The sequence below is a fragment of the Penicillium oxalicum genome, chromosome I (genome assembly GCF_001723175.1).
Source record: "Penicillium oxalicum strain HP7-1 chromosome I, whole genome shotgun sequence".
Taxonomy (NCBI): domain Eukaryota; kingdom Fungi; phylum Ascomycota; class Eurotiomycetes; order Eurotiales; family Aspergillaceae; genus Penicillium; species Penicillium oxalicum.
In genome coordinates, this window is record NC_064650.1 from 4,829,364 (window position 1) to 4,857,124 (window position 27,761).

General features: G+C 50.1%; 6 protein-coding genes across 6 annotated transcripts; 1 reads left to right on the forward strand and 5 right to left on the reverse strand.

Moving 5' to 3' along the window:
- Nucleotides 1-3,506: 3,506 nt before the first annotated feature.
- POX_a01590 (uncharacterized protein) lies at nucleotides 3,507-4,400 on the reverse strand (the record flags this gene model as incomplete). Its single annotated transcript, XM_050110518.1, has 1 exon — nucleotides 3,507-4,400. The coding sequence occupies one exon, from the start codon at nucleotides 4,398-4,400 to the stop codon at nucleotides 3,507-3,509; it is 894 nt and encodes a 297-aa protein (XP_049974286.1).
- Nucleotides 4,401-5,503: 1,103 nt separating this feature from the next.
- Nucleotides 5,504-6,340, reverse strand: POX_a01591 (uncharacterized protein; the record flags this gene model as incomplete). The annotated part of the gene is made up of 2 exons (XM_050110519.1): nucleotides 5,504-5,611; nucleotides 5,678-6,340. 2 exons carry the CDS (start codon nucleotides 6,338-6,340, stop codon nucleotides 5,504-5,506), a joined length of 771 nt encoding a protein of 256 aa, XP_049974287.1.
- A 3,517-nt stretch (nucleotides 6,341-9,857) lies between these two features.
- On the reverse strand, nucleotides 9,858-10,763 carry POX_a01593 (uncharacterized protein; the record flags this gene model as incomplete). Its single annotated transcript, XM_050110520.1, has 2 exons — nucleotides 9,858-10,296; nucleotides 10,378-10,763. The coding sequence occupies 2 exons, from the start codon at nucleotides 10,761-10,763 to the stop codon at nucleotides 9,858-9,860; spliced, it is 825 nt and encodes a 274-aa protein (XP_049974288.1).
- Nucleotides 10,764-11,683: 920 nt separating this feature from the next.
- Nucleotides 11,684-15,413, forward strand: POX_a01594 (U2 snRNP component prp10; the record flags this gene model as incomplete). The annotated part of the gene is made up of 2 exons (XM_050110521.1): nucleotides 11,684-11,693; nucleotides 11,749-15,413. The coding sequence occupies 2 exons, from the start codon at nucleotides 11,684-11,686 to the stop codon at nucleotides 15,411-15,413; spliced, it is 3,675 nt and encodes a 1,224-aa protein (XP_049974289.1).
- A 4,359-nt stretch (nucleotides 15,414-19,772) lies between these two features.
- POX_a01595 (uncharacterized protein) lies at nucleotides 19,773-19,988 on the reverse strand (the record flags this gene model as incomplete). The annotated part of the gene is made up of 1 exon (XM_050110522.1): nucleotides 19,773-19,988. The coding sequence occupies one exon, from the start codon at nucleotides 19,986-19,988 to the stop codon at nucleotides 19,773-19,775; it is 216 nt and encodes a 71-aa protein (XP_049974290.1).
- A 5,048-nt stretch (nucleotides 19,989-25,036) lies between these two features.
- Nucleotides 25,037-25,450, reverse strand: POX_a01596 (uncharacterized protein; the record flags this gene model as incomplete). Its single annotated transcript, XM_050110523.1, has 1 exon — nucleotides 25,037-25,450. One exon carries the CDS (start codon nucleotides 25,448-25,450, stop codon nucleotides 25,037-25,039), a length of 414 nt encoding a protein of 137 aa, XP_049974291.1.
- Nucleotides 25,451-27,761: the final 2,311 nt, after the last annotated feature.

The following is a 27,761-nucleotide window of genomic DNA, read 5'->3' on the forward strand; positions in this document are numbered from 1 at the left end:
GGAACGACGGAGTTGCAGCTCTCAAAATCTGAGGGTTCAATATGGTCAGAGGAGTAAATACTTTGGTCGACCATGGGACGCAGTACCGGAAAGGGCCCCGAGAGCCTGTTGACTGGGATCCACCATGCCCCTCTCTCTCTCTCCTTTTCCTCTGCTCTCTCCTTTTCTTTATTTAAGCGGGGAAGTGGAATTCTTCATATCTGAGAAGTAATTTGGTCCATTTGAATTCTCCGACTCGATTGTCTGGAGCACGTCAAAAGGTCGAATGCGATATGATAGGGTGTTGGGGGTCCATGGATGTGACCATTCGCGGTGGGGGCCTCGATTGTAGAGTGAGAAAACCTCGCGAGGACACGATCATTGGTCCCGGGCACGGTGACCAGGGCCAGTCGAGACTGCATGAGCGCTAGGGTCTAGTCCACCCACTCCAATGAAGACGCAGTGTCTACCACAGCACGCAGCCAAATTGGAAAAAGAAAACAGGAAAAACAAGAAAGGAAAAAAAAAGAATCAAAAAGATCCCGCAAAACACCTCTTCAGATCATTCTCCAATTCTGAATCAATGGTGAATGGAAAGAGCCTTCTTCTGCAAGAATCGAGGCCCTTCCGATGGCCGCTAGACCCGCGGAACTTGGAAGTGAACATCCGCGCATGGAGATCCATACTGTGTAGGTACTAGACACTGAGGCAGTCAGGCACAGCGATGAGGTCTGGAAGCGATTCAAACCCAAGGTTCAAGTGTCTCTCTACCCAGCTTGTCCTGGTATCTACGGATAGGTGCTGCTCTCGTTGGTTCGATGTGGCCCGTCTCCGTCTGTGCTGCGAGTGGCCAGATGCTGAGTGGAATTCGGGACGCTGTAGTGACCGCACGGGCGCTGGAGACCTGCTATCTTCCCTCAGTACCCAGTGGTAGCAGCCCGTTCAAGCGAGTTGGCACCGAGCACCGCCTATCGAGTGTTGAATCCTGCCCCGATCCAGAATGGATACATGGTCGCAGACCGCAAAAGTTGCCGCTGTTCCACGCCTTCTTAAGCAGGCTACTGACTCGTCCAATACAGAACTAGAGGAATGAACGAGCCACCAGCAAGAGGCGGCCGGTGCGCACGACTATTGTCCAAGAGGAGCAGGCGTCTGAATTCGATGGCCGCTCGCATCCGCCGGATATCAGCTGATCTACGCAGTACTGTGAACTGGTAGTGTAAACTCTCCAGTGTAAAGTATACCACGTAGCCTGCATTACGATCCCATCATACACACTCAAGATCGTTGTCACAGATCGACTGTGCCAGTCTCTCTCGGTGCGGGTATCGCCGAAAGTCGAGAGCCGCAGAAGGAAAGTCCTCACCGCACGGGATATGTGGAAGTCTGCCTCATCCGGGTCGCCTCATTTCCAACGAATCAATCGGAGACGCCGACAGAGAATTGACTAGGACACACCGTCAATTCCATTCTTTCTACGGTACCGATCGAATATCTGAGTGATAACACCGACGATTTGACAAGAAAATACCGAGGTCAAGTATCTCTTAATTGACCATTTGTTGCTGATCTTGTTCAACGATTCTGGTCTATTCGCACACCAGAGCCTTTGTATCCTTTTCTAGATCCGCAGCATTGATAGCTCGTTGTAGACACCGGTACACAAAGAGACAGTCCGGTAGCCAACCGCTCATGTACCTACCGTTGTAAATAGTACTTATTTATGTACCACTAACACACTACAAAGTACTTACAATGTAACATGTACTCTGTACGAACTCAACCCTCGTCTGGAGAAAAGTGCTACCTCGGAATGTCACTTCAATTCGCCACCCACCGTACCAATACCTGGAGTTGTGTACTCGATACTTGATTCGAACAGTCAAACAGAATTCAAACCAGTCTCAATTCCATCTCTCAAGACTCTGTCTCTGAAATGACAATGGACATGTGGATTTGTATTTGGTCGCAAGTCTGGTACGGTCAAAAGGCCCGTCCCGAACCTCTCCACCACCGTTTGGACTCAGCTCAGTCGTGAACCATGGACCATCCTTCCGCAAGAGAAAACAAAAATCTCCACGTGACAATTCATGAACTCCTGTTTTTCTATCTCTCTTTTATTTCAAATGCCCACACAGCTGACATTCGTCTGGGGCGTTTCTGCTCGTCTTGAAAACCTTGATCTTTTTGGTCAAGCTCAGGTTAGGAAAGGTTCTACTGGCTGGACGTTGGCACGTTGGTCACCATAACCTCTATTGGTCAATGTAAAATCTTTGGTGAATTATGAAAAGTGTAACGCCATTCTCGATCCTACTGTATCGAGCCTCTCATTTGAGAAATCTAGCTTGAATAGCTCCCCTTCTTGAACTCTTGCAGCAGGCGCCATTCCAGCATGGCTGCGTGAGGATTAGTTTTCTACCCGATCTGGCAGTGAGAAGGGCCCCTGCATCACTACTGACAATAGAGCTACCGTACGTCCGACCCAAGCTGAGGAAGATTCGACGTTGCTCTCCCAGCGGCTCGTTCAGAGAAAAGGCCACAGCCATGGGGTTCTAAAAACAGCAACGCGGGCGTTCCATTCGCCAGCCACGTCCTCGATCCAAGTGGGGCCCAGCGCTAAGCAGGGCTGATGGTCAAGGTCTCTCTGACAAATGAGAGTTCAAGTCGACCATATCGTAGCAGTGAGCAACTTCGCACTGAAACGATCTTCAGTGACGGGCGGGATCACCTTCCCTGGAAAGAAGAAGGGCTCCTGGGGAAAAATAGAGCCTTCGGTTTGTACCCCGAGGCTGGGGGAATTCGGTATATTGTTAAATTTTTATCTCAAGTTCAAGCTCTCCTCAGGGTGTGCTGCCAGAAAGCGGTTCCTCGGTCGCTTCATGGTAATTCAGAAATGTCGATTAAATGCCGTTGTGGCTTGAGAAGCCCATCTTCCATTGGGAACTGGTCGGGCCCTTGCCGCATAGACCGCAGGCTAATGCACACTTCAGCTGGCTCGTGAAGAACAGAATCAAGCAAAGTTGGAGACCTGCTCCTCTTCATGACCTCAATGCTAAGGGACACCGGATATTGCAACTTGGAAGTTCTCAACCAGTTGCGAATTGAGTCGGGGGGGTTACACGTGTCCACCCAATGCAAACACCTGAAATATGAAAGTTCTATCAATGGGTCGATACGTGCCAATTACCGACATAGTCACCGCAGCTGTCTTTTTCTGTCGACGATTCGACCCCCGTTTCCATATCAGGCAAACGATGTTTAGGCCTTTGAAGGTTCACGGTCTGACCAAAACTTTACCGAAACCTTCGATTTGAAGAGACGAATGGATAAAAAAAAGTATTTGAAAATTTGATTTGAGTGGCATATCCTCAGAAGTCTCGGATTTGCATCGTGGGAGAAAGAGAAACGCCAGCGTGAAATAGAAAAGAGAGAAGGGAAGATCGGATTAGCGAGACGACGACGAGAGGTGTCGGACGGATCGATCATGTAGTGAGATGGCAAAAGCAACAGGGACTCAAGCCCCGTCTTTAACTCGCGGCAGCGAAGCGCTTCTTGCGGGCTTCCATTGCAAGACGGTCCTTTTCATCCAATGGCTTCTGCTGCGTTGATTGCTGTCCGGCCTTGGTGGGGTTGCCTCCGCCGTTGCGATTCTGTGCACCATCTGCACGACGGTTACGATTGCGACCAACATCGCGTCTCTTGCCTCCTCGACCAGCTTGCTCGGTGCGGCCTCGCTTACGGGAGCGCTCGTCGGGGAGGGCTTCGTCCAAGCCCTTCACCCCAACACTGGCGGCTGGCTCACTTGTAGCCCCAGTACCAAAGCGCTTAGCTCGCTCCAGTTGCTTTTGTGCCTCCTTAAGTGCAGTCTCATCATCTTCCACGATGCCGAACTTCTCGGCTCGCTTCTTGCGCTTTTCCAACTCTACCTCCAGCTCAGTGGCGGGAAGGCCACGCGTGTAGTCCACCACCGGCTTCTCCTCGGCCTTTGTTTCGGTCCCAGCTTCAGCGGCATTGGTCTCGGGGGCAGCTGCAGAGTCGACAGCACCGGTCGATTCCACCTTCAGATCATTGGTGGTAGCAGGGTCGATGTCAAGTTGTTGGTTGGGAACAGCGACAGGGTTGGCTACTGGGCCCTTGCCGCCAGCAGCAATGGCAGTCGCAGAAGCCTCCGTGGAAGGTTTGGCGGTCTCTGTGGGAACATCGTCATCCCAGTCGATGACATCGTCAGCGACCGCGTCGGGTTTAGCAGTCTCAGTCGATGCCGTAGCGGGAGCAGGCGCAGCAGCCTCTCCGGATTTCTTTCCATCGTCTTCTTGGAGACGAGCAACAAGATCAGCTTTCTTGCCGGTGTGAGGGAGTGATCGAGATTTGAGGATCTCAATCAGCTCAGCGTTGGTTTTCTTGCCGTAATCAGTGGCCATCTTGTCGGTATTGGTAGGTGAGTAGGGTGGTGTAGGAATTGCGCCGCGAGAGCGGATAGCCGCTTTTCAATTATCGTAGGGAGACTTCAAAGAGCGAAATTTCCTAATTTCTCATAGCGTGACAGTGTTGCAGGGGCGGATTGATGGAAGTGACAGGTGATGATGCGTCTCCTCGCGACGGAGGCGCGCCCCAAGGGCAGCTTCGCGTTACTGGCCTGGGGATTATCACGTGGTACGACAGGTAGCTGCCTTGGGTGAATGTTGGGCCTGAGGCATGAGTATGCCCGCAACTTGCCTGCCATCGGACTCTACTACACCAGATGTGCTAGTTATACAGCACATGTATGATCTTCCTACAGATCAAACGTTGATAAATGTCGACACAATTTTGAGAGGGCTCTTTACCAGAAGGCACTTACTTAGCCGAATCTATAGCTAATCTCACTTAAAATCTGGACACCTTGATACGACCTTCCCAATTGCTTTCAATGGTTTTCCGTCCCGAACCTCATCGATATCTATTCCCTCATAATAAGCTTCTGGATCGAGTCTTTGGTGCTTGTAGATGAGAGGTAATATCTTCCTTCCATTACAGGTCAAGGCAAAACTTGAAGCCAGCAAAGCTATGGATAGCGTGACAAGACCTCCGACCACATACCTTTTTCTGTTAGCGCCGTGTTCAACCGACAAAGATCCTGGACGCATCGGTGGTCATGTGGCTCTGTCGACTTTGTATCGACATAAACTCGATTTTTTTTCCTAGACTTCGTTCCACGCTGCTGCTATGATCTTCTGCCGAACTCGTTAGCAGGTATTTACTAGGCAGCTCCTCACGGGTACATCCTGTAAGTCTTGTCTTCGGGCTGCTTATGTACTGGCTTGGTGCCTATCGCACATTCTGTGATATTAAGACCTGACACTGCCCGTCAGAACGACTAACACATCATGAGATCTCGTATTTATGCCTCACAGTCACAATGATTTTGATGACGCTCCTGGAGCGGGATCGTGAGTCAACCTACACTGATTTATGAATAGTGGACCCCAACTACAACCGAATTTATCTGATCACATGAGAAAATTGCCATGGTGCAATGAACACATTATCCATAAAACCAGTATTCCGCAGCGTAATCCACTTGAAATCTCTCCTTCTGTCCAGCACAAGTTGAGGGAGCAGAACCTTGGAATGTAACCACTCGGTAGACTTCCTGCGAGTTGATCATTGTCATTACTTGGCCTTTCGGGAGTCAAGAAAAGGGTCTCACATCTCTTACCTTTACATCTTCGCCCTGCTTCTTATCGAGTTTTAGCCATGCCACATCCCGGCCCTTTTCTGGGCAAGCATTGCGAGCCACTCTTGCTGGGGCCGTAACAGCCGCGTTATTCTTGCTGATGATCCAAGCATCCGAACCGCCCATCGTCAAGTTGAACGTAGGCTCACCCGCGGCGTTGAAATAGTGCTCTCCAAGTATGAGGCTGGGAGAATTTGTTATTTCACCCAAAAATTCTGTGATCAGAGCGACCGGACCAAGAGGAGCCCGGCCGATGACAGCAGGAAGTTCATGAAGTAGGTTGAGCGACGTTGACGCGATACAGGAAGCATCAAATAGTGTTGCGACAGCTCCCACTGCAACAGGCTTGTCTTCCTCACTGTGCTCTCTCAAGGCATTCGAGGATGTGCAGGTGTAGTTCTGAGCGCCACGACCTAGGGCAATGAATTTCAGGTTGAGACCTGGGGATGGTGTTGGCAATCTCTTCTTGGTATCGTTCAGCGGAAGATAAATGTTTTTGAGAGAACAGTTTCCCAGACTGATACTGTTGAGTTGTCTGGCGACACTGGAAAATGTGGTTGCGAATCTCAATGAGTCTGGAATTGCCAACACAGTATCGGTGAGCAAGAACGCCATACAGTAGATGAAGAACATTAAAGGTCGCATTGTGAAAGGCTGAGCACTGATGATAAAAGGGACAGACGAACGATACCCAGAAATTGAGGCCTAGATGAGAAGACCACGAGGTATCTCGAAAACAAGCGGACGAAGTGGAACATTCCATGTGAGAGTCATATCAAGCGATAACCTCTCTGTTTTATGGATAAGATAGTCTCGGCTATATGGAGGGGTGTTTCATTTCAAGACAAAGAAATATTACTTTGATGGGAAGAGGTCCGAGGACCCCTCCATGTGCTCGAGCTCAGGGCGCACTGCAAAGTCGACTTGGTCTATGCAATTTTATTAATACTGATTGAATACAATATTCTCCGGTAGATCTGTGAATAATCAATTCTGTTGGGGGTTTTCTCTGCCAAAACAATATGATCTCGAATTTTAGTGTTTTCTACAACAGCCGATGTTCGATGTAGATGATTGTTGTGCCTACTACTGATCTCTTTGTTAGCACTCGTTCCTTCTCCCTCTCCAGATTCAAGTTCCGCTACAAGTAAGGTATAGATCTGTCATAAACCCAACGCCTTATTGACTCGTGGTGGGGGGGGAGGGGAGGTCCTTTAATTTTGTCTAAAAATAACCATATGTTTGCAATAAGCAGAGTTCATGTTGCATCTGTGAGTCCCGGCGGCTAGTGAGACTACTGGACATTCATCAAAGCCACACCGGCACTATTTAGGGAGGAGCCTTGCAATCTCTCACCGTGTTCAAGTTGCAAAGGTTGGCATTTTACATAATATCTGATAAAATGCTACTTGTTTCTGACAGCTTGATTGCCTAAATCATCAACCTGCTAAAATGAGTCAGGCGAGGCAAGGGTCCAATGTTTTAAAACTGCTTCGACAATCGATCATTAGAATTTCATAAATGATTTCCACGCAAGAAATCCCTGTTCATTCCCTCTTGCGGTCAGGTGAGCTTGATTATTTTCAATTAGCGCCCTCCCACGTCCGCCATGTGTCTTCTCTCTCTATATTGATCGCCCCAACATAAAGACACGACTTGCCTTGTTCGACATTCTACCCTCTTTTATTTCTTTTTCCATCTTCACCCCTATCCCTTCTGTCTTGTACGCAATACCATGCTTGCATCTTGAATGATCTGAATGGGGTTATCCCACGAAGACTGGGTGCCCATCATGAGGACAAATCACATGCGACAGCACAACCATTCGGCCAGACCGCGTTGACAAGACAGTGTACCACAAGCTCATCAACCGACATATCATATCAATGATCCCGAGTCTTGCACACTTTCAAACCAGACTCACGGGTGGAATCAACAGTGAATCAGTCGAAAAACCCGTCAGCTCGTTTACTGCTCAGGTTTCGAAAACCAGATATTCCATCGATCCGGCTGATGAGTAGATGATCTTGCAGAGCCTGCAGAACAATGAGACCGTGCCAAGTTTGATCAGGAAAAGGAAGATTAGATTGATAGGTTTCCAAGGTACCAGATCGGGTCTAAGCTTTTTATGCGTTGGGATCCACTCAATAAGGCCGGCTCATTATCAGATAGGTAAGGAGCAGTGCGCGGAGAAGAACCTGGACGGAGAGTCTTCCCTTTAGGAAAAGTGTGAGAATCATGGCTGTGGAATCTTCATACCTCTCGATAGATAAGAGAGCAATGGAATGGATGGATTGCAATCTAGTGCGATGATGATGATCCGGATTTTTTGGCGCCTACAGTTGCCAGGTATCGGGGCCCGGAACTGTTAGTGATGGATACGTTGATATGGTGGATGTAATGTTCAAGTTTGAGAAAGGTGGATCTATTGTGGTGCAATGACCCTAATGGAAGTTTACCTCTTCAATTCCCTGGCCTGATGGAATGTTTTCAAATATATTCTTCTGTCTACGAAGGTACTCAATTTCATCGACTTATGGATGAATCTACCTAGGTTTCTAGCTATGAGATGCACCACGGCAATAGGACCCCTCTGAGATCTAAGAGAGCTCAAATACATTATACACATTTTCATAGTGCCATAATATTACTATGAAGACATATTCCAGGAAGGTTACGAACAAGACCGGTGGAAATTGAGGGATTAGGTTATACGTAGTTTGGCTTTTAACATAGGTATAAGAATCAATAATCTATCACCGCATCAATATTGCAGCGAAAATTTATCTATCATAATCACTGGAAAGAAATCAAAAAGCTATGTGATTCGGATCAGTCAGGCCATAGGTCATCTTTCATATTGCGATGGTGACTCTGACAAAATTTCCTGACTCTAAGGATTGGTCCCGAGTCGATACTTTTAATCGTCAATATGACAAAATAGTTGCTGCAAATATGCCTGGGCTCTATAGAATCATATGCAATACAGAGATGATGTGTTTTTTCAAGCGCCAATAATCAATCTCTCGAGGAGTCTGTTGTTGGTTTCCATCCGTTCCACAAGCAAGCGCTCAATAGCTCCAAGTCTCATATACCCTGGCTTTGATTCCCAGTCAAGATTTTCTCCCTTTCCCTGTGCTTTGCTATTGGAACAGGAACGGGCCCTGTCTGAACGCCTTACGGACACCCTTCCTGGGCGCTAAAGCATCATTATCGGTCACGGTTGTAATATGTCAATCCCCGAGCTGATCATCACCCTCGAGTAGTCTGGTGGATCCGTGTCAGATGTGCGTTTGTCTGTGACTGGCAATAGGAAGATGGCGGTGGTTTATAAAGGGGAAGGACATTGCTCAGTTTGGCATTTTCTCACCGTGTCTAAACACATCACAACTGATATGACATTCCACTTGCCTCTGGTGTGGCTAGCCTCTATCTACCACCTCGCGGTCCACCATCTACTATCGGAATAACACCTGTATCGCACGACGGCAAAGACGGCATGTCCGGCGCAGAGGGAGATTGGTGTGCGGTCTTCACCCCTCCTTCGACCCTCTCGGCCCGCAGAAGCGCTATCTCAAAGGTATTTTTGTCGAAACCGACCCCCAAACCCAGGAGGGAACAATGTTTCACGTCACGGGCGACATCATCACCCCAAGTGGCATGCGTTTTGAAGTGAAGGAGGGGTACGAAGCGGGCTCCTCCATCCATCTACACAGCTTCCCCAGATCGGTTGGGTCCCACGAGCGGATATGCAATCAAGAAGAATCGAGACTGTGTTGAGGGCTCTGCCGACGCCGACTAAGCAGGTATTGAAATTTTGGGGAAGGGCCCGGAATCTGGATATCATGATTATATCTGGACCAAAAAAAATGGGGATCCGTATGGGCCTGGGGAGCAGCGGCGACCGATCATGAAGTGTAACGAGTGGACGCATCAGCTGGCCATTCCCACGCTGATTAATGCTGGCATTTTACAGACGACACCCTCCTAGAGGCGTCTATTGGGGGTTGTTTTGTTTCAGAGGTCTGTGGATTTCTGCAAGTCTGGACATGGGATGGGGGAAGATGGATCAGTATTCACAGCAGTTTTCATTGATCGACTAATGGACTTGTCTCATTTCAACATACGACGTCCATGTGTAGGATATTTAGCTTTCAAAATGTCACAGACCAGCATCCCTGTCCACCATCCGCATCACAGCCTGCTCCGCCGGCCAGACCTCAAGAAATTGTTGGATTTTGAGGCACCAGTCACTATCCCAGTACATGAACGCAATCGGGGAGGATGCAACAAAAAATTCCCAGTATTGAGGATACCAACCAGCTCCCGCCCAGTCTATCAGCACCACATCAAACGACCGTCCTCCCTGCGCATTATGACCGTTCTTGTTTGCTGCGACCATGATGTTTTTCTGTTGAACGTCTCCATGCGTTAATGTCGGCCGATGCCCCTTGAGGAGACTCGGGAGATATTCTTCGTAGTACCGGACCTTGTAGTCCGGCCTCCCATTCCGCTCAATGTGCGCGCGGTAATTCCCAACCATGCCCGCAACGAAGTTTGCTTCCCCAATGTAGGGCCCTAAGGATCTCGGCAAACCGCCTCTCCGGTTGTGAAACAGATAGTGGTGCAGACAGCCTCCATCCAGACCGCCATAAAAATCAGACTTGGGACACGAAACTTACCGGAGAGTATTGAATATTTGACAGAGTTTATCGGTGATATCGTCTTTTTCATCCTCGGCCAATGATGGCCAAATTGCGTCTAGCTGCTTACCGGGGATGCGCTGCATGACAAGAAATGTTTCATGCGTCTCGGTGTCCTTGTACATAGCGTACAGTCGAGGTGCTGGAATTGTCGGGACATGGCGCTCGAGAAATATCAGTACCTGGCCCTCGTATTCTTTGACCCCGCGACCAAACTTCACCACGATCTCGTCATTTATTGCGGCTACTTTGTATACGCGCTCAAACAGAATATTCGTGCAAGCACGAATTTCATCCTTGCTCGGTAATGGAGATTCAGGAAGCGAGTTGCTGGAGAAAGGCAGCGGTTCTGGTTGCCAGACCATTGCGAGGGGCTTGAGAGTGTTCACCTGTACGCTGATCAGGTAAGGTGAATGATGAAGACCTTGGGCGGCTACAACAATCTGTTGGAGCTGATGTGGTGGGCCGTGAGTGGGCCTGTCTCTCTGATCACGTGGCTTATGTATATAACCTTTTATAGACTGCTGTGGTAGTGCATTTACCATTCTTGAACAACCTTACTATTGACACATGGAGTTTCCCGCTCGCGATAGTCTCCTAGAATTTTCTCGATGCCTCTCCCCTCCTGTATCCCTACACCTTGATCGCACCACCTTATTCATTACGGGGCGAACCATTGCCATAGAAACAGCATATACTTGGTTCAGGCAGAATCCCTCTGCCCTGATTGATTGCTATACGACAAGTACCAATGACTCTTTCTCCCCCTCTCTTACATAGCTACAGCCTACCTCTTGCTCTTTAATCTGAACAATAAGTATAGCAGTCCTAGACCTTCCGGAGCTGCTAGTGACCTCGCATGAAATGACAGGTTTATTTGAGAACTTGCGCCACATTTGGCAGTCTGCGAACTTGTAACACAATTTGAGATATCGCACGTGATGATAAGCTTCTTGATGCTGACAAGCCTCATTCAATCAAGTTTCAAAAAGAAGTGAATGGTAGGGGGTTTGCTTCTACTTGAGTGGGTCCAGGATCGATTAGGTCCATCCTTGTCCACTGGCACTGTGCTTTGATATCACGTGACTGATTAGTCATCTTACTAACGCGACTCCCGCGGGTGCAGGACTTCATAGGCGTCAGTGCAATTTGCCCCCGTTACAGAACGTCGAGGCATTGTCTACACGTCGTCAATGCAACCGTTCCACGGTCTCCGATCCGAATGTAGCTTTTGCTACTAGATATCCAAAATTCCACAGCCTCCTAAGAACTGACTTTCCCCACCATGTCTGACGGTAAGTCCATCTGCACACCTCTCAGACTGGTTGATGCTAATCGCCCCCAAAACAGCCGATATTGAGGCCGTTCGACGGCTGCAGGCCGAGCGTAATGCAGCTGCTGCTAGTAAAAAAGGTTCTAGGACCTTTGACTCATCTAGTCAGCGCACTGACAACTCGACCAAGGCATCCCTGACTGAATCCTTCGACACAACCCTGTACGATCGAAACGGATCTGACAAATTTGCTGGCTACGAGACATCTATTGCGGTAAATGGCGACGATGAGGACGACGACATGGAAGACGCCAATGGCGGTCACCGCTTAGTCGGACAGTACACTGCTACCCGAAGCCAAATCGATGAGATGGCGCAAGGAAACGGTGTGGAAGAAGAAGATATTTTACTTGGTCGTGAGAAAGCCGCCCGTATCTCTGATCGAGAAACTGATTACCAGAAGCGACGGTTCAATCGCGGCGGTCTCACACCCACACGTGCCGATCCTTTTGCTGCCAATGCTGACGGTCAGGATGGAAAAGACGGCCAGACATACCGGGAGGTCATGGCGCTCCGGGAGCTTGAGAAAGAGGAGGAACGCGTGCAGAAACTCATTGCTGAAAAGCGGGACCAAGGCCAGGACATGGCCGCCGAAGAACATCAACCTTCACTGAAAGCCACACAAGACGACACTCCAATGCCCGATTCTGGCGCCACTGCTGAAGCTGGCAAGAAGCGAAAGAAGCGGTGGGATGTCGGCGCCCCAGAGAACGAGACCTCTGAAGAAACCAAGCCGGTCGAAGTCAAGACCAAGCGCTCTCGTTGGGATGAGGCTCCCGCTCCCGGTGCCCCCGAAGAACCTAAGCGTCGATCGAGATGGGATCTGGCCCCCGCGGCCACACCTGTTGGCAACCAAGGGCTCGCGACACCTATGCATCCGTCTCAGGCGGCCGGCGGCGCGGCAGCAGGCTTTGGAGCTGACCCAGCTATACGGGCTGGAGACTGGACCGATGAAGAGCTTGACATGATGCTGCCCACTGAAGGCTACAAGATTCTGGAACCCCCTCCCGGATACGCCCCTGTTCGGAATGTTGCACGCAAGATGATGGCGACACCGGTGCCATTGGCCGGCGCCGCAGGAGTTGGTGGTTTTATGATGCAGGAACCAGAAAATGCTCGATCTATGGGTAAGGACCTGCCGACCGATATTCCTGGTGTTGGTGACTTGCAGTTCTTCAAGCCCGAGGATATGGCATACTTCGGTAAGCTCATGGAAGCTGGAGATGAGAGTACCATGACAGTGGAAGAGATGAAGGAGCGCAAAATCATGAGACTGCTGTTGAAAGTCAAGAACGGCACACCTCCCATGCGCAAGACTGCGCTGCGTCAGCTTACTGATAATGCGCGAAACTTTGGAGCCGGCGCACTTTTCAATCAGATTTTGCCTCTGCTGATGGAGAAGTCGTTGGAAGATCAAGAGCGCCACTTGCTGGTCAAAGTCATCGACCGTGTTCTGTACAAGCTTGACGACCTTGTGCGCCCCTATGTGCACAAGATCCTGGTTGTGATTGAGCCCTTGCTCATTGATCAAGACTACTATGCTCGTGTTGAGGGCCGAGAGATTATTTCCAATCTTTCCAAGGCTGCCGGTCTTGCCACAATGATCAGTACTATGCGTCCTGATATCGACCACGTGGACGAATACGTACGAAATACCACCGCACGAGCTTTCGCGGTTGTAGCCTCTGCTCTCGGAATTCCGGCGCTTCTGCCTTTCCTACGAGCAGTGTGCCGCAGTAAGAAATCCTGGCAGGCTCGTCACACGGGTGTGAAGATCGTCCAACAGATTCCCATCTTGATGGGGTGCGCCATTCTTCCTCACCTGAAGGGACTCGTCGACTGTATTTCCGACAATCTCAGCGACGAGCAGGCCAAGGTGCGTACAGTCACTGCATTGGCTGTGGCCGCGTTGGCTGAGGCCGCCAACCCTTATGGTATTGAGAGCTTCGACGAGATTCTGAACCCTCTTTGGACCGGCGCCCGCAAGCAGCGGGGCAAGGGTCTTGCTGCGTTCCTGAAAGCTGTGGGCTACATCATTCCACTTATGGACGAAGAATATGCCAACTACTACACCAGTCAGATTATGGAGATTCTGCTTCGAGAGTTCTCTTCGCCAGATGAGGAAATGAAGAAGGTCGTTCTCAAAGTCGTGTCGCAGTGCTCCAGCACCGATGGTGTGACGGCTAACTACCTTAAGGAACATGTCTTGACCGATTTCTTCAAGAGCTTCTGGGTCCGCCGCATGGCTCTGGATCGAAGAAATTACCGTCAGGTCGTTGATACTACCGTGGACCTCGGCCAAAAGGTCGGTGTTGGGGAGATCCTTGAGCGCATTGTCAACAATTTGAAGGATGAGAGTGAACCCTACCGTAAGATGACCGTTGAGACGATTGAAAAGTTGGTCGCCTCGCTCGGAGCGGCCGACATCTCGGAGCGTTTGGAGGAACGGCTCATTGACGGTGTGCTCTTCGCTTTCCAGGAGCAAAGCATTGAAGACATTGTGATTTTGAACGGGTTTGGCACAGTCGTGAATGCGCTCAGCACTCGATGCAAGCCATACCTGCCTCAGATCGTGTCTACCATCCTTTGGCGGCTGAACAACAAGTCTGCGACGGTGCGTCAACAGGCCGCCGATCTCATCTCCCGCATCGCAATGGTCATGAAGCAATGCGGTGAAGACGCTCTCATGGGGAAGCTGGGTATTGTCCTGTATGAGTATCTTGGAGAAGAGTACCCTGAAGTCCTAGGATCTATTCTAGGTGCTCTGCGGTCCATTGTGACCGTGGTGGGTATCAACCAAATGCAGCCGCCCATTCGTGACCTTTTGCCCCGTCTGACGCCCATCTTGCGTAACCGACACGAGAAGGTGCAGGAGAACACCATTGACCTTGTCGGTCGAATCGCAGACCGTGGCCCGGAATCGGTGAATGCTCGAGAGTGGATGCGTATTTGCTTCGAGCTGCTGGATATGCTCAAGGCTCACAAGAAGGGTATTCGCCGCGCGGCCAACAACACTTTTGGTTTCATTGCCAAGGCCATCGGTCCTCAAGATGTGCTGGCCACTCTCCTCAACAACTTGCGTGTTCAAGAACGTCAGTCTCGCGTGTGCACGGCGGTTGCCATTGGTATTGTTGCCGAAACATGCGCCCCCTTCACGGTGCTCCCGGCGTTGATGAACGAATATCGGGTTCCCGAACTCAACGTGCAAAACGGTGTTCTCAAGGCCATGTCCTTCCTTTTCGAGTACATTGGTGAGATGGCCAAGGACTACGTGTACGCGGTGACGCCTTTGCTCGAGGATGCTCTGATCGACCGTGACCAGGTTCACCGACAGACCGCCGCAAGTGTGGTTAAGCACATTGCCCTCGGCGTCGTTGGCCTAGGCTGTGAGGATGCCATGGTGCACCTGTTGAACTTGGTCTTCCCCAACATCTTCGAAACCAGTCCTCATGTCATTGATCGTATCATCGAGGCAATCGACGCTATTCGTATGGCTGTTGGCACGGGAACTGTCATGAATTACGTCTGGGCCGGACTCTTCCACCCTGCTCGCAAGGTGCGCACTCCTTACTGGCGACTCTACAACGATGCCTACGTCCAAGCGGCGGATTCGATGGTCCCTTACTATCCGGACCTGAAAGCCGACGGCTTGGACCGCTCAGAGTTGGACATTATTGTGTGAGCGAGGCGGGTGACCCGTGGAATATAGATATAGGGGCCTTGGTCATGTTTCTTCTTTTTTTTTCTTCTTCTCCATGCATAAGTAGTCTTTATTTTCGGACTGGAGGATGAGCATTCTGTCACGTTCTTCGTTCCTAGCCGGCGTCATGTGCCATATGCCTTTTTTGTTTCTTTTTTCCGTGACTGGGATTATTCCTTCTTCCTGCTTTCATTGAGTTTACCAGGACCACCGGACGTTTGGCGTCGGCACTTGTATATCAAGATCACGAAAATTTTGAGCATCATTATGAGCCATTTGAGCTTGTCCCTCTGATCTTTGTCCTTCACCTCAGATTCCACTTTGGTAGTGTAGTACCTTGGGGAACCTGATGACATCTATCAATATCGAGCTGAAGGGGTATGTACCTGCGTCTAGGTAGGCTGATGGACGATATGGACACACACAGTAAGTACCTATCAACAGACCTACCCAGAGGTCTGCCCTCATTCGTTTACATTGTTGACTGTTGGGTTCCAACCCATGGGCACTGGGACCGTACTATCACCTTCGTATCTATCCATCACGTTCATCTCGGGTGTCAATGACAGGAAGTGCAGATATTAGACATGTCGGTATAGAGGATGTGGATCATTCATCCTCTATCCACCTGGAATTTTGCCTTTGCAGAAACTGATCCAATACCTACTAACCTTTCTATACCTCCAATCCATTCTCTAGCACACCTTTGCTCTCTCTCTCTCTCTCGAACAAGACTCGAAGCGTGTGGACCAACTCCACTCCTGGCCAGCGCCAAGCAGCGCCCACGATGCCCCAAGCTCCGTGGATTCCACACTTGGGACGCTCAGGGACGTTGGAAGAACTTTCTTAGGGGTCCTGTGGATCCCCGAAGGTCTTGGCACAGGGTGGTGGCCGCGTCAGCTCTCTTTGCCCTTTTTTTTGGTTTCTTTCTTCGCTTTTTCTGTTTTGGGAATATGTAGTTGGAATTCGATTTTTCTCTGTTTAGTTTTTGTTTTTGGAGAATCACGTTTCTCTAGATGTCAGCAGGGGCTGATTTTTTTCCTATTCTGGTAGATGGTCCGATGAGGGATTCCCCCGGGGCTGGGGAAGATGCCCGAGTCCAGGATGGTTTAAATGGGAGAGAGTATACGATGGATACGAAGGATTCAAGATGGTGCTTTGGGGCTTTTGACGAGACAACGTGTGTAGCTAGTTGGAAGGGATGAGGACCGCGGGGTTTAGTGGATTGCATATGTCCAATGAGGAAGACAGGAATCGACACTATAAAGAGTATTTGAACTTGACATGGATACTACGGTATTGAGTATTGAGTGTTCTATAAAAGATATATCAATCTCCATAAAGAAAAAGGTTGAGTTTAAAGAAAACATGCAAAAGAAGACTAGACTTTCTGGTATCTGAATGCCTCTTTTGCGAGTTGAGAAGGGGGAGAGAGGGAGGGAGAGCCCTTTGGTAGCTACACCTCATTCATTCTCTTCGATGCAAGGTGAAAGATTCGTTGTATCCAATTAATCAAGGCATGTACGTACTACGTACTGTATGTCCATACTTGGGCCTACTCTCGCCCAGTACCTTCCACTAATGTTGTCATCGGCAATCAATGATGAGAGCTCATCAACAGTCACGACTTGGACTAGGAGTCTCGTCATCTTCCAATCGACTAACCTCGTACCTACCGTGCGGGGAGTCATCATGATGGTCGAGTGTGCAGCCATCCAAGAGCAGGTTTACTCTCCTTGGCTTCAAACGTTGATAGGATCTCGAATCAACATCAACCCTCAATGAGGTATGTACATCCTTGAACATTATTGGATCTCTGTCCATCTGGATATCTTCCCCACTTCCTCTTCCTCCTCCGAGAAGAAAGAATGGAAAAGCAGGAATGGGAAAAAAAAAGGCCAACACAGCCGCCCCCTGAGCTCAGGATGGTCTTTCTTTACGCACAGGCAACCTAATCCCGCGGCACCGCACCGCACCGAGAGAGTAATTCAGGTACGCGCACGGGATCAAGATGGATAAATCTGGTTCTTGACAATGTCCGGTGTTTAGTGTGTCCACTCGTGTCAACGCGTAAACATGGATTTTTTTTTGTCTGCTCTACTGAAGATGAAGTAGCAGCCGGGGGAGGATGGACGGGGAGTCTACACTCTGCACTGATTTGACCAGATGAAATAAGGGGGAGAAAAAAGAAGAGACGAAAAGAGGAAATAGTAGTCTATATTTGATAGTATCAAACAGTGTATATACACACATCTATAGATGGGTGCTTCGCAGTCCACACTACGCCTACACGTCCGAAATGTCCAATCACTATACCTAACAGTCTCCTCTATGAATCTTATAGTCTTATGGAACTACTGAGATATATAATAGTAGATTCAAAGTGTATTACCAAATAACTATGCTATCGTATATTCCATGGACTACTTTACCGTCCACCCTACCCCGAACATGACCCCCCCTACCCTTTGGATCTGCTATAATCTTCAAACAACTAAAGAGTCACATATTGATGCGACCAGAACAGTAACCTTCTTCTGGAAACCCTCCCCCCCCCACGCCATATTGATCCAAGCCTTGACCACCCACACGTCCCAAAATCACCCGCCCTTCGAGAAACCTTCCCTCAGACAACCGGAAACCGAACAACGGTGGGCTGCGTGTTTCAGCTCGAGCAAGGGAGAGGGAGATGGGGGGGCAAGTGGTGCGTAGTGGTGGCGAGTAGCTAAGTACAGAAAGAGGCCCCGCGGACAACAAAATACGATCCAAGTACGAACGGGTTGAAAGGGATCAAAGATGAGAGGCGTCAGCCACGGGTGGAGACGGCGGGGCTCACTCTTACAGCTGGCACATCCATTCTGAGAGTTGACAGGGTGAGAAAGGGTTTCCCGTCTTGTCCGGCACGGGCGCCATGGCGCGTTGATGGCGTAAGCCTTCTTGGCTCCTCAGGGGAGGAGGAGGGGGGAAAGGGTCCATCGGGTGGGGGACATTGGGGGAGGTGAGAAGAAGGATAAGGAGATTTGATGTGTTTTACTTGAACGATGCTGTTTAGATGGGGGGGGGGGGGATTTAGGGTGGACAAGCCTATAGGGTGTTGTTTGTTTTTGTTTTTTACTTTGATTTTGGAGTTGGATTTTGATTGATATTTTAGTATCGCTGACTCCATATAGATCTCCACATGACCGGGGTCTTCTTTGCTTGGTGAATGGATAAGATATTGGTCATTCTTGATGAAAGATTTCTCGAATCCGACACAGAGAGCAATAAATCGCTTTCTTGCTCAAAAAAAAAAAAACAAGAAGGCATACGCGGCCGGCCTTGTTTCCCTTTTCAATGATGATGCCTTGCCTCTTTTGTTTTTACGGGTCATGATCAAATCCTGTACTGTAGGACCCTTCTTTGCTGACATGAAGATTGAGCAATGGGGGGAAGGGGGTTGCATCTTCAGCCAATCCAATTCCTAGAGGGAATTACACATGACAGCTTCCATACCCTCTGGGTTCACTCGTTATGCGTGACTAGCAGGAGAACAAACAGATTGTAGCCGAGAATCAGGAGCAGCTCGACAACAATGTGCAGCCTCATGGTTCCCGATCCTGGAATCTCTCGTCTCTACTCTCTCGTATCCGCCCATAGTGCAGGTCAGACACGGCTCGGCCTCCATCCATAGAGGAGCCAGGGCCCGAATTGAGGTTCATCTGGCGAAAAGAATCAAAAGCCTTGGATCTGGATATCTCTGTAGAGAGAGGAAGGCCGCGAGTCATGAAACGAGCGTGACACCATGGGGGAGTGGCGAGAAAGGAAAAGAAAAAGGGAAAAAAAACCGGATGTCCGTCAAGAGCTTCCGCGGTGCAATAGTCCATCAAGGGGGGAAAGGGAGGGAGAGAGAGAGAGACTGTGACGACGAAGCAAAGAAGCCATCAAGTCGACTCCTCCCGGAGATACAGCATGTACTCCCGTGACCATTCGTGGTGAAATATCCAGTGGACTCTCTATGCACTGCGGTCGAGTCAGTACTTGATCATCTTTGCAGAGTCTGTTGAAGCAGCCGATCATGATTGGAGGAAAGCATGGACCACGGCACCTGTCAAGCAATGCGGTATGCTGCACTCTCATGCAACACGCTCAGAAAAGAGAGGGAGAGATACAGAGGCAAGATTTGAACCTCTGGAGCCAATCAAGCGAAAGGGAAGCTTCATCTTCCGGGGACAAAGGAACGGTGATCATCAACTGACATCCTGGGGTAAGGGAACTTAGACTGCAGGATGATTGGCTCTCACTTTCTCAACTCACTGACTGAAAGCGCTGCCTTGCCAACTTCATGTCGAAATCTCATCATATTCAGAGGTCAGAATCACGATGACGGGCAAGTGGAATGTATCCCAACTGGCAGCCATGACAGCTCAGCCTGTTCGTGATGCCAAGGTGATACACTTTCTTGCCGTGCATGACCACCTCCGTTCGAACTGGAGAGGCGGCATAGCGGCAGGTTTCTTGTTTCCTGTTTCTCCGGTCCTTGACCCGATGTGCGGCTGCGGCTGCGACTGCATTTTGCATCGATCAAATGCACCTCCAGCTGGAACTCGACACACCCAGCCAGCCGCGACCTCTTCAGGAGGAGATTCGGCCCCCGTTCCCCCCCCCCCAATGATCCAGAGGCTAATATCCTCGGGGCCAAAAACAACCAATCTTCCCACCAACTCGTCACTCTGTTGCGTCAAAGGAGGGAGATGGGGTGTGAGGTTGAGTGTGACTGTCCAGGGTGTGACTGTCCAGGTTGCGACCCGCCGCCAGAGCCATGAGCACGAGATGCATCATTGCGGGACAACTTTGGTCGTGATCATGACGCAGGTGAGGTCTTTTTTCTGGACCGCCTGATGTCAAGGGGCTCTTGAATGAATTCCGCTGCTCTCATTCTTATTCTTTTTTTTTTTTTTCTTCTTCTCTCACTTTGTCTCACAACTCGGCTCGTGCCCCTCCGTGGATGCCCTGGTCGATGATGTTGAGGCTGAAATTACGCTGGTGGCTCCTCTCTACGTCCCGTTTTGTGAACCCGTTGCGGGCGTGTGTGACATGCGCCAAGACCCAATGGCCCGACACTCCACACGCCATCACCCCAGTCGTTGTACCATATGGATCATCATCTACTGTCAATCATGAGCTTGAATCAACAAGGGCAGCAGATCCATATGGTTGAAAGAACTGAGATGAGTGATTGGTGCATTTGATGACACTAATCAAAGTCAGAGAAATAGAAAGAAAAGAAGGAAAACAAGACACGAGGGCGGGAGGAGAGAGGGATTGCAGATCAAAGAGTCGCGCGTCTACTCAATACCGTAGCGGTCGAATATCCAACACGACCTGTCAAGTTAGCAGCACAATTGAATTCAACTGCACCCCGGGCTGAGGTTCAGGGCCTCTTAATGCGACAAGTGAAAGTAGACATGGGGAGAAGTTATCGACTTGAGTGTTAGCGGCTTCGTTGAAGCTTGGACGCAAGCTGATTGGGGAATATGGTATTTTGGGTTAGACTATTGAACAACGCACACCGTAACTTCCAGAGGAGGCAGTAAGCACCTATAAAAGGAGAAGAGGGGGGGGAAAGGCCAAAAACAAAGAACAAGAAGAAGAAGAAAAGGGGGGAAAAAAAGAGAGAAGAGCAGGTATTCGCAAGTCCCGAGTAGTTAAAGGGTCATTTGCAGAATGTCGGGCGAGTGAACTGAAGGTCCTGGTGACTGACCCTGTCGGTATCCTGTGACTGCAATCCAATTTGTCAAACAGGAGCGACATCGAGGTGCTCAAACTGACCCAGTCTGGTGCACACGATGGAGTGTGAAAGAGAGGACAATTGCATACTAAAATCTCTCGGCGGGAGGGGAGATTTAGGCCAACAAGCATGGAGTGGGGGTCCTTCAGCAAGCCACCTGAACAAGTGCCAGGCGCACCTACGATGTTCTAGGAAATAACCATCCGGAGCTACCTGCGGGACGATGGTGAATCAATGAGTATTCACGGGTTCAAATGCTGCGTTAAAAGGTACAGGACCAAGTACTATTGCCTAGCACCACGCATGGACAAACAGGGGGCCCTGACAATAGAGAGAAAAAAAAGGATTTCAAAGTTACAGTCGCTGATTCTCATATGCACTGTTGAATGGGGGTGGATCAGTAGCCAACTGTATATTCGTCCAGATCACACCCAAGCTATACTTGTAACGAGATGGGTGGAGTTGATGACCATGTGGTGCTACCATGACTGGCCCATGTGCTTCTGGGTGCTTCTGCAAATGTGTCTCCGAAGGAACTCCGAAGAGGACAAGATTGGGTGCTCCTGGTAGCAAGATTTGACGGTTGGAAACTGCAAGTAGGCAGGCATGTAAGGGCCAATGAACGCTTGGTCCAAAGGAGGTTGCGCGTTCTTTTTGCCCCGCGGTCCAGGGGGCCCGTCGAGGGAGGAAAAAGGATTCCCCAGATATTGTATATCCATGATCCGGGCGCTGTTATTGACCAGGACTGGTATGGCTGCGGATGGCCATGTGCTCACTTGTTCACCTGCTCAGGGATCGAAGAGGAAGATAATATCCGCACAAGCGATAATTGGCTGGATGGGGGTGATGATCGCCGAAGACGACTCCAAATATTGGAGATCTCTCAGACCAAAAGAGGCAAAAAAGATCGTCCAGATAGATAATCATACACACAAGCTCTCTCTCTCTCTCTCTCTCTCTCTCTCCTCTCTTTTTTTTTTCTGAAGGGAACAAGGTTTCGTGGGATGTGGAATGATTGGATCTTCGGGATCCCGACCATACTGTTATTGGCAATAATGTTCCTCCGCAACGAGCCCGCGCTAGTGGCCAGGGTAATTGTCGGAGAAGCACAAGATGGAAAAAGAAGCGCCAGGACGAGCCGGAACCAATGACCGCTTGGAGATCTTGCGTGGGAGAGTGGGGAAGAAAAGAGATAAACCCAATTCAAAGGAAAAGCATTCCCGGTGCCTGTTTTGACAGGATCCGAAATCACAGATGAGAGGCTGTCGAAGCGGTCACCACTGCGCGCCTCCCTAATTTCAACGGTTCTACACCTTCTTGGGGTCCGCATTCGCATGGGTCAGGGGCTCTTCCCTAAAGCAGTATGCCTTTTACCCCGAAACAGAGGTATGATCCGTTCTGCAAGGTCTACCGGCAGTTTCAGATTGGAACCCCCTTGGGGATCTAACCCGAAGGTGAGTGTGGCAGTGTTTTAAGCAGCCATAGAGAGAAACAAGGGCGGGGAACCCTTTGTGGTTGAACCATCGGATTACGTACGCTGGGATCTTCGTCAAGTTCCCGCCTCAAGATCCCACAGGACGGTGACTGACTTTTTGATCAGAAACAGTTAGGCAACCCTATCCTGAAATTGTCAAATAGCAAGGGCCCTGTTCGGGACCTAGCGCCCTGGCATGTGGACACTAGTCCCTAAGAGGAGCTTTTGCGGGGAGTTCCGCTCTTTCCACATTAGATGAATCCATGGATTGACCTCCAATGAGAGTGATTCGAGGATGTAATTGGCGCAACGCCCTCTACGTCATGGGCTTGGGCCAAGCCTTCACGACACCTACCCTCATTGGTCCACCGGCCACCACCATGGCTTGAGTGAGCTGTCCCTTCCACGGGGGATGGATTCGGGCTTCAGTGTGATCCTCGAGGCATTACTGTACAACGACTGCGAATGGCTGCCGAAGTATCCGCTAACAAGCACATTGCAAGAGGAATCTATGTCCAGTGGAATCCATGTCCAGTTCTCTGATGTCGAATATTCCGTATCAGGGCTGGAGGACCTTGGGACTGAATACTGCGGACCCAAAAAGCCACCCTGGATATTCAAAATCCAACGTGAGGTGGGGTGGACCTGCCCATGGACCTCCTCTGTACGTGACCAACCGTTCCCTTGGTCGTCCGGGCCCTCTTTTGATTCCTTCAAAATGATATGTTGTGGGTGTGTACCGAGGGACCTCACAGATAGTCCTGTTACAACAGATCCTGCATGGTAGAGAGAGAGAGAGAGAGAGAGAGAGAGAGAGAGAGAGAGAGAGAGAGAGAGTTGGACTGTGCTTCTGGGCAGGGCACTCTCCTCTTTGTCAGTCAATGCGCGATGCCGATCAATGCGATAAGCTCTGGGGACAAAAATAGTAAGACTCCCGCCATCCCGCCTCCTTCGAGTTCATCATGTCAATATACGACCGCGGGATCGAATCTGCCTCTGATCCAAGCGGCGCAGCGGGAGCGATGGTGGTGACATGAACGGGAGTGGGGGCGGCGACAACGTCGAGAGAAGGTCAATCGCCACTCGTCTCGTCGACATGGCATTATCAATTCATTATTGGAAAATATGACGACCTTCTCGACCGAGAGACCCTCGCAGTCTCCTGGATGCGCTGCACATGTACACCCCCATTTCTCAACGGCGCCCTCCGCTCCGGTCGTGACGTGAGCGGTGCACACGGCCATCTGCAATGGATGTACTGTAGTCTGATCTCAGCCATCCTGCGTCACTCGAGATTGCTTTTTGCTCCATGCCACATTTCACCAAGCACGAGGCGGAACTCAGAACATCAGTGGCTTGTCGGTCTCACCGAGGTATACCCTGGACACCCGGGACCGTAAACCACAGTACAATTGGACATGCATTCATGCACGTATTTGCCGTCCACGGACAAGGATTAGGGCGATGGATCTGCCAGAACTCCCGTCCCGTCGAATGTGACCCAAAGTTCTCCGCGCTCAGTTCAACTGGGCCCAATAGATTGGGACCGTTGCACGCGTCAGCTCCTGGGAGAGAGCGCAAGAGGAGGAGTGGTGGTGATTGGCCGAATCCCTCGACGCCAAGCTCGGCTATCGACTATCTGCCGACTGCCGTTTACGTGCATTGATACATATGTACTGTGAACAGTCCTGCGGTAGGAGGTCGTTCGGATTCCGATGTGCCATGAGATTCTCCAATTGTTGTTGGATGGAGAGTGCAAGAGTTCCTCCAGGGGTCTTCTTCCATCCACACGAATCTCCATGCTCTTACTCTTGTCCCACGGGAACACACCTCCGAAGGCGACGAATGAAGGTTTTGGTGGCTTGAAGTAACCATTCACGTTCACGTGGGGGTTTGCCTTCCCCCCGTGGAGGGGCCACAGCTACCATGGAGATATCCTTTTACCTTCAACGGACAGGCCCTGATCTCCTCTCTCTCTCCTCTTCTCTCTCGGGGATTCCTCGGGTTCCATAGCTTCCAAAAAGCCTGGTGTATTTCGCTAAAGTAAATGAACTGGGATGGGGGCTATAACGGCGACAAAGGGGCAGAACTAGTATCACGCTGATGACTTGGCATGACGAGGAGACCAGAGCAGTCCGGAAGTCCGGTATCGGTATCGGGGTCGACACTGGACGGCAGTCGGGTGTGTCCCAGCCGAATGTAACGGTAAACCAGCAGACCCTTTCCTTTCTCGTCTTCCCACGTGCCCTTGTCTCCCCCTCCCCCGAGACTCTCTCCCTTCTTCCAGTCTCCCGACCTCATTGCCAAAGAGTTTGCGGACACTTATCTTGTTTGCAAGACTATATCTGGGGTGCTCAGGTCTAGTCAAATTTCATCCACACAGATCAGAGGCGTTCCAGTTTGATAGTCCCTTGACTTGCAGTCACTGCCAACCATAGAGTCCAGATCAAAGTATCCGACAAGTCGACTGATCCGCTGCAAAAGCCTGCATCGATCATGGAAACCCATCACGAAGAACGCCGCAGTGGAGTCACCCGGCGGAGAGCGACCGACGGACTCACAGCCTATGGACAGAACGGGGCAAGCGCCGCACATGCTCCATCGTGTGTCTTTCTCCACCCCACTTGCCCTGAATGGAGCACAGAAGAGAGCAGAACACCTCTCACGTCCACGGGATAGGTTTTCCAATTTACCCCATTGGTTAGCTTCTTTCCCACGGGTAAGGGGGATCCCACTCGTTTCAGATCCAGCGCCCACTCGACCGTGGGGATTTTCCATGTGAAGAATCACGAAAGGCGCTTGAAATGGACAGTGCTCCGTCATCGAACATGCTCCCCTCGCCCCGTTGAGCGATACTCAGATGTGGCCCGGTGTGTGCTTTATCCCGAATGGGAAATGGCCGAGTCGTCGACCATGGCGGAGGGGTGCGTTGGATCTAGTATTCTTGGATACGACGCCGAGGTTGCTCATCCGCACAATCGCATCTTCTCTGTCTCTCCCTTGTCCCCCCGATTTTATGGAGGGGGTCAGATCAAATGTGGCCGGGTCTGCAGGAAAACAGGCGGGGGGGGGAAAGACTAGCATCGTTGTACGCTTACCTATTCTCGGGTCCAATTTGCGTAATTGATATGGACCGTCCCGCTCAGGGCAAAGACGATATGGTGTCTGCCTTGTCCTAACCTTCCGGAATGCTGCCTTGGGGCACATGCAGGACCCTGCGTGTCGCTTCTTTGGATCCAGTGAGAAAAAGGATCAACTGAGGGAGTGCAGATTACTCAAATGGGAATATCACATCAATCTCAAACGGTGATGCGCAGGGAGTCGTCAACCTTTTCCAGTGAAGAGGATAATCGCGGGCGATCTGCCGTAGTGGACACCGCCAAGCACAGACCCTCCCCCCTCCGCGGTCGAATGTACGTGTACCAAGGGACCCTAACGTCCTCGACTGACCGATTCGTTACTGGACATGAGACATTCTGCCCCAGTCATGATATTCACGAAAGTGCAAATATATATCCAGATACTCAGTATACAGATAGAGTATACACTCAACCTCACAATGATCATTCTTCTCGGGTCGTGATATCTCGCGCCCAGCATCCCGCAGGGTGACATGGAAAAAGTGGCGAGGCAAGCCTTTGACCCACCCAGATGGGTCCAGTCATGGAGCCAGAATGAATACCTACAGTACATCCGAGCCGATCCGCGGTACTCCCAACAAAGAAAATTCAATTTGTCTCGAAATAACCACAACCTGTCTGCCTGACAAAGCGTGCGGGTCAAAGGCCGATGTAACCTCACCCTCTCTGTTCTTCTCTATCTCGGTCTCCATCTTCCATCTCTCTCCCGTTGGGCACTGGTGGACTCAACGCCCCATCTGCGTTGACTTGGATAACTGCAGGAATTCCATCCACGGATTGTATGTGGACTGGCTTTCTACATCGGAGCACAGTACCGGCAGCCGAGTACTGCATAACATCCACATCCCTCGGCAGTAGTGCTCACGCCAGGTCATCCAGCCTGCTGTCTGTGTATGATCTTGGTAGACACGATGAGATGCTCAAGTTGTGATCCTCACTGTAGTCAGTTGGTCAGGAATACCAAAAAAAAAAAAAAGAAAAGAAAAGAAAAGAACAAAAGGCGTACTGACTTTTTGAAATCTCGTCTATATGAATCCATATCAGGCGTAGTGATCCTCCTTGACCGCCTTTATGGTGGATGATTTTGAGTTTTGCTCGCAATGTTGTCACCTTATCGAGCCCCACATCCTCCCCCCTTTTTGGGAATCGTTTTCTTTTCTTTTTTTTCTCCCTCCCCCACTCTCTCTCTCTCCCTTTGTTCCTCGGGAAACTAAAAGGGTGTGTAGGCAAAAAAACCGAAATCAAAGAGATAGTAGCCGGCGTTCTGGGAGCCCAACGAGCTCAATTCGAGGAGGAGGGCAAGCGCATCGACGTACTGTACGTCACTCCAATCTTGTAAAAGATTCCCAGTTCAAGTGTGAACTACCAAAGTGATGCCCTTGACAGGTCCGAGAATGTGAGATTCTACCAGACTGTTTATTCTCATTGGGCCTGACAAGGTCTACTCTTCATTCATTGGTTATTTGCTTTCTTTTCCTCTTCTCTCTCTTTTTTGGGGACGTAGAAAAAGATCTGTACGTGTGCTCGTGTATATTGACGAACTTTTTCAGAGACACAGTGGCAGACATGTTCATTTTCCAAATGGTACCAATTAGTATACTGTACCTCTTTTGCATCCAACGAAATATATTGCATGATGCAAAGAATGGAAAGAATGAGATCGAACGGCCCTATCAATTGGCCGATCTGCCAATTCTTCCTCCTCCCCCCACTCTACTAGACACTGCCTAATAGGCAGTGGTAGGTCGAGGCTGCACAAACTCTGCAGGTTTTTCCCAATAGTTCTGTCCACACTCGACGCTCTGCATCCTAGTCGAGAGTCGGCATGAATCAAACAAACACGAGAGAATATTCTCGTCCAGCTTTCCCCGACCGTGCATGTAGATGTACTGTAGGTTGCATATCTAGGCAGGCGCCTATCTACAGTACAATAGTAGGGGGTTCCTTTT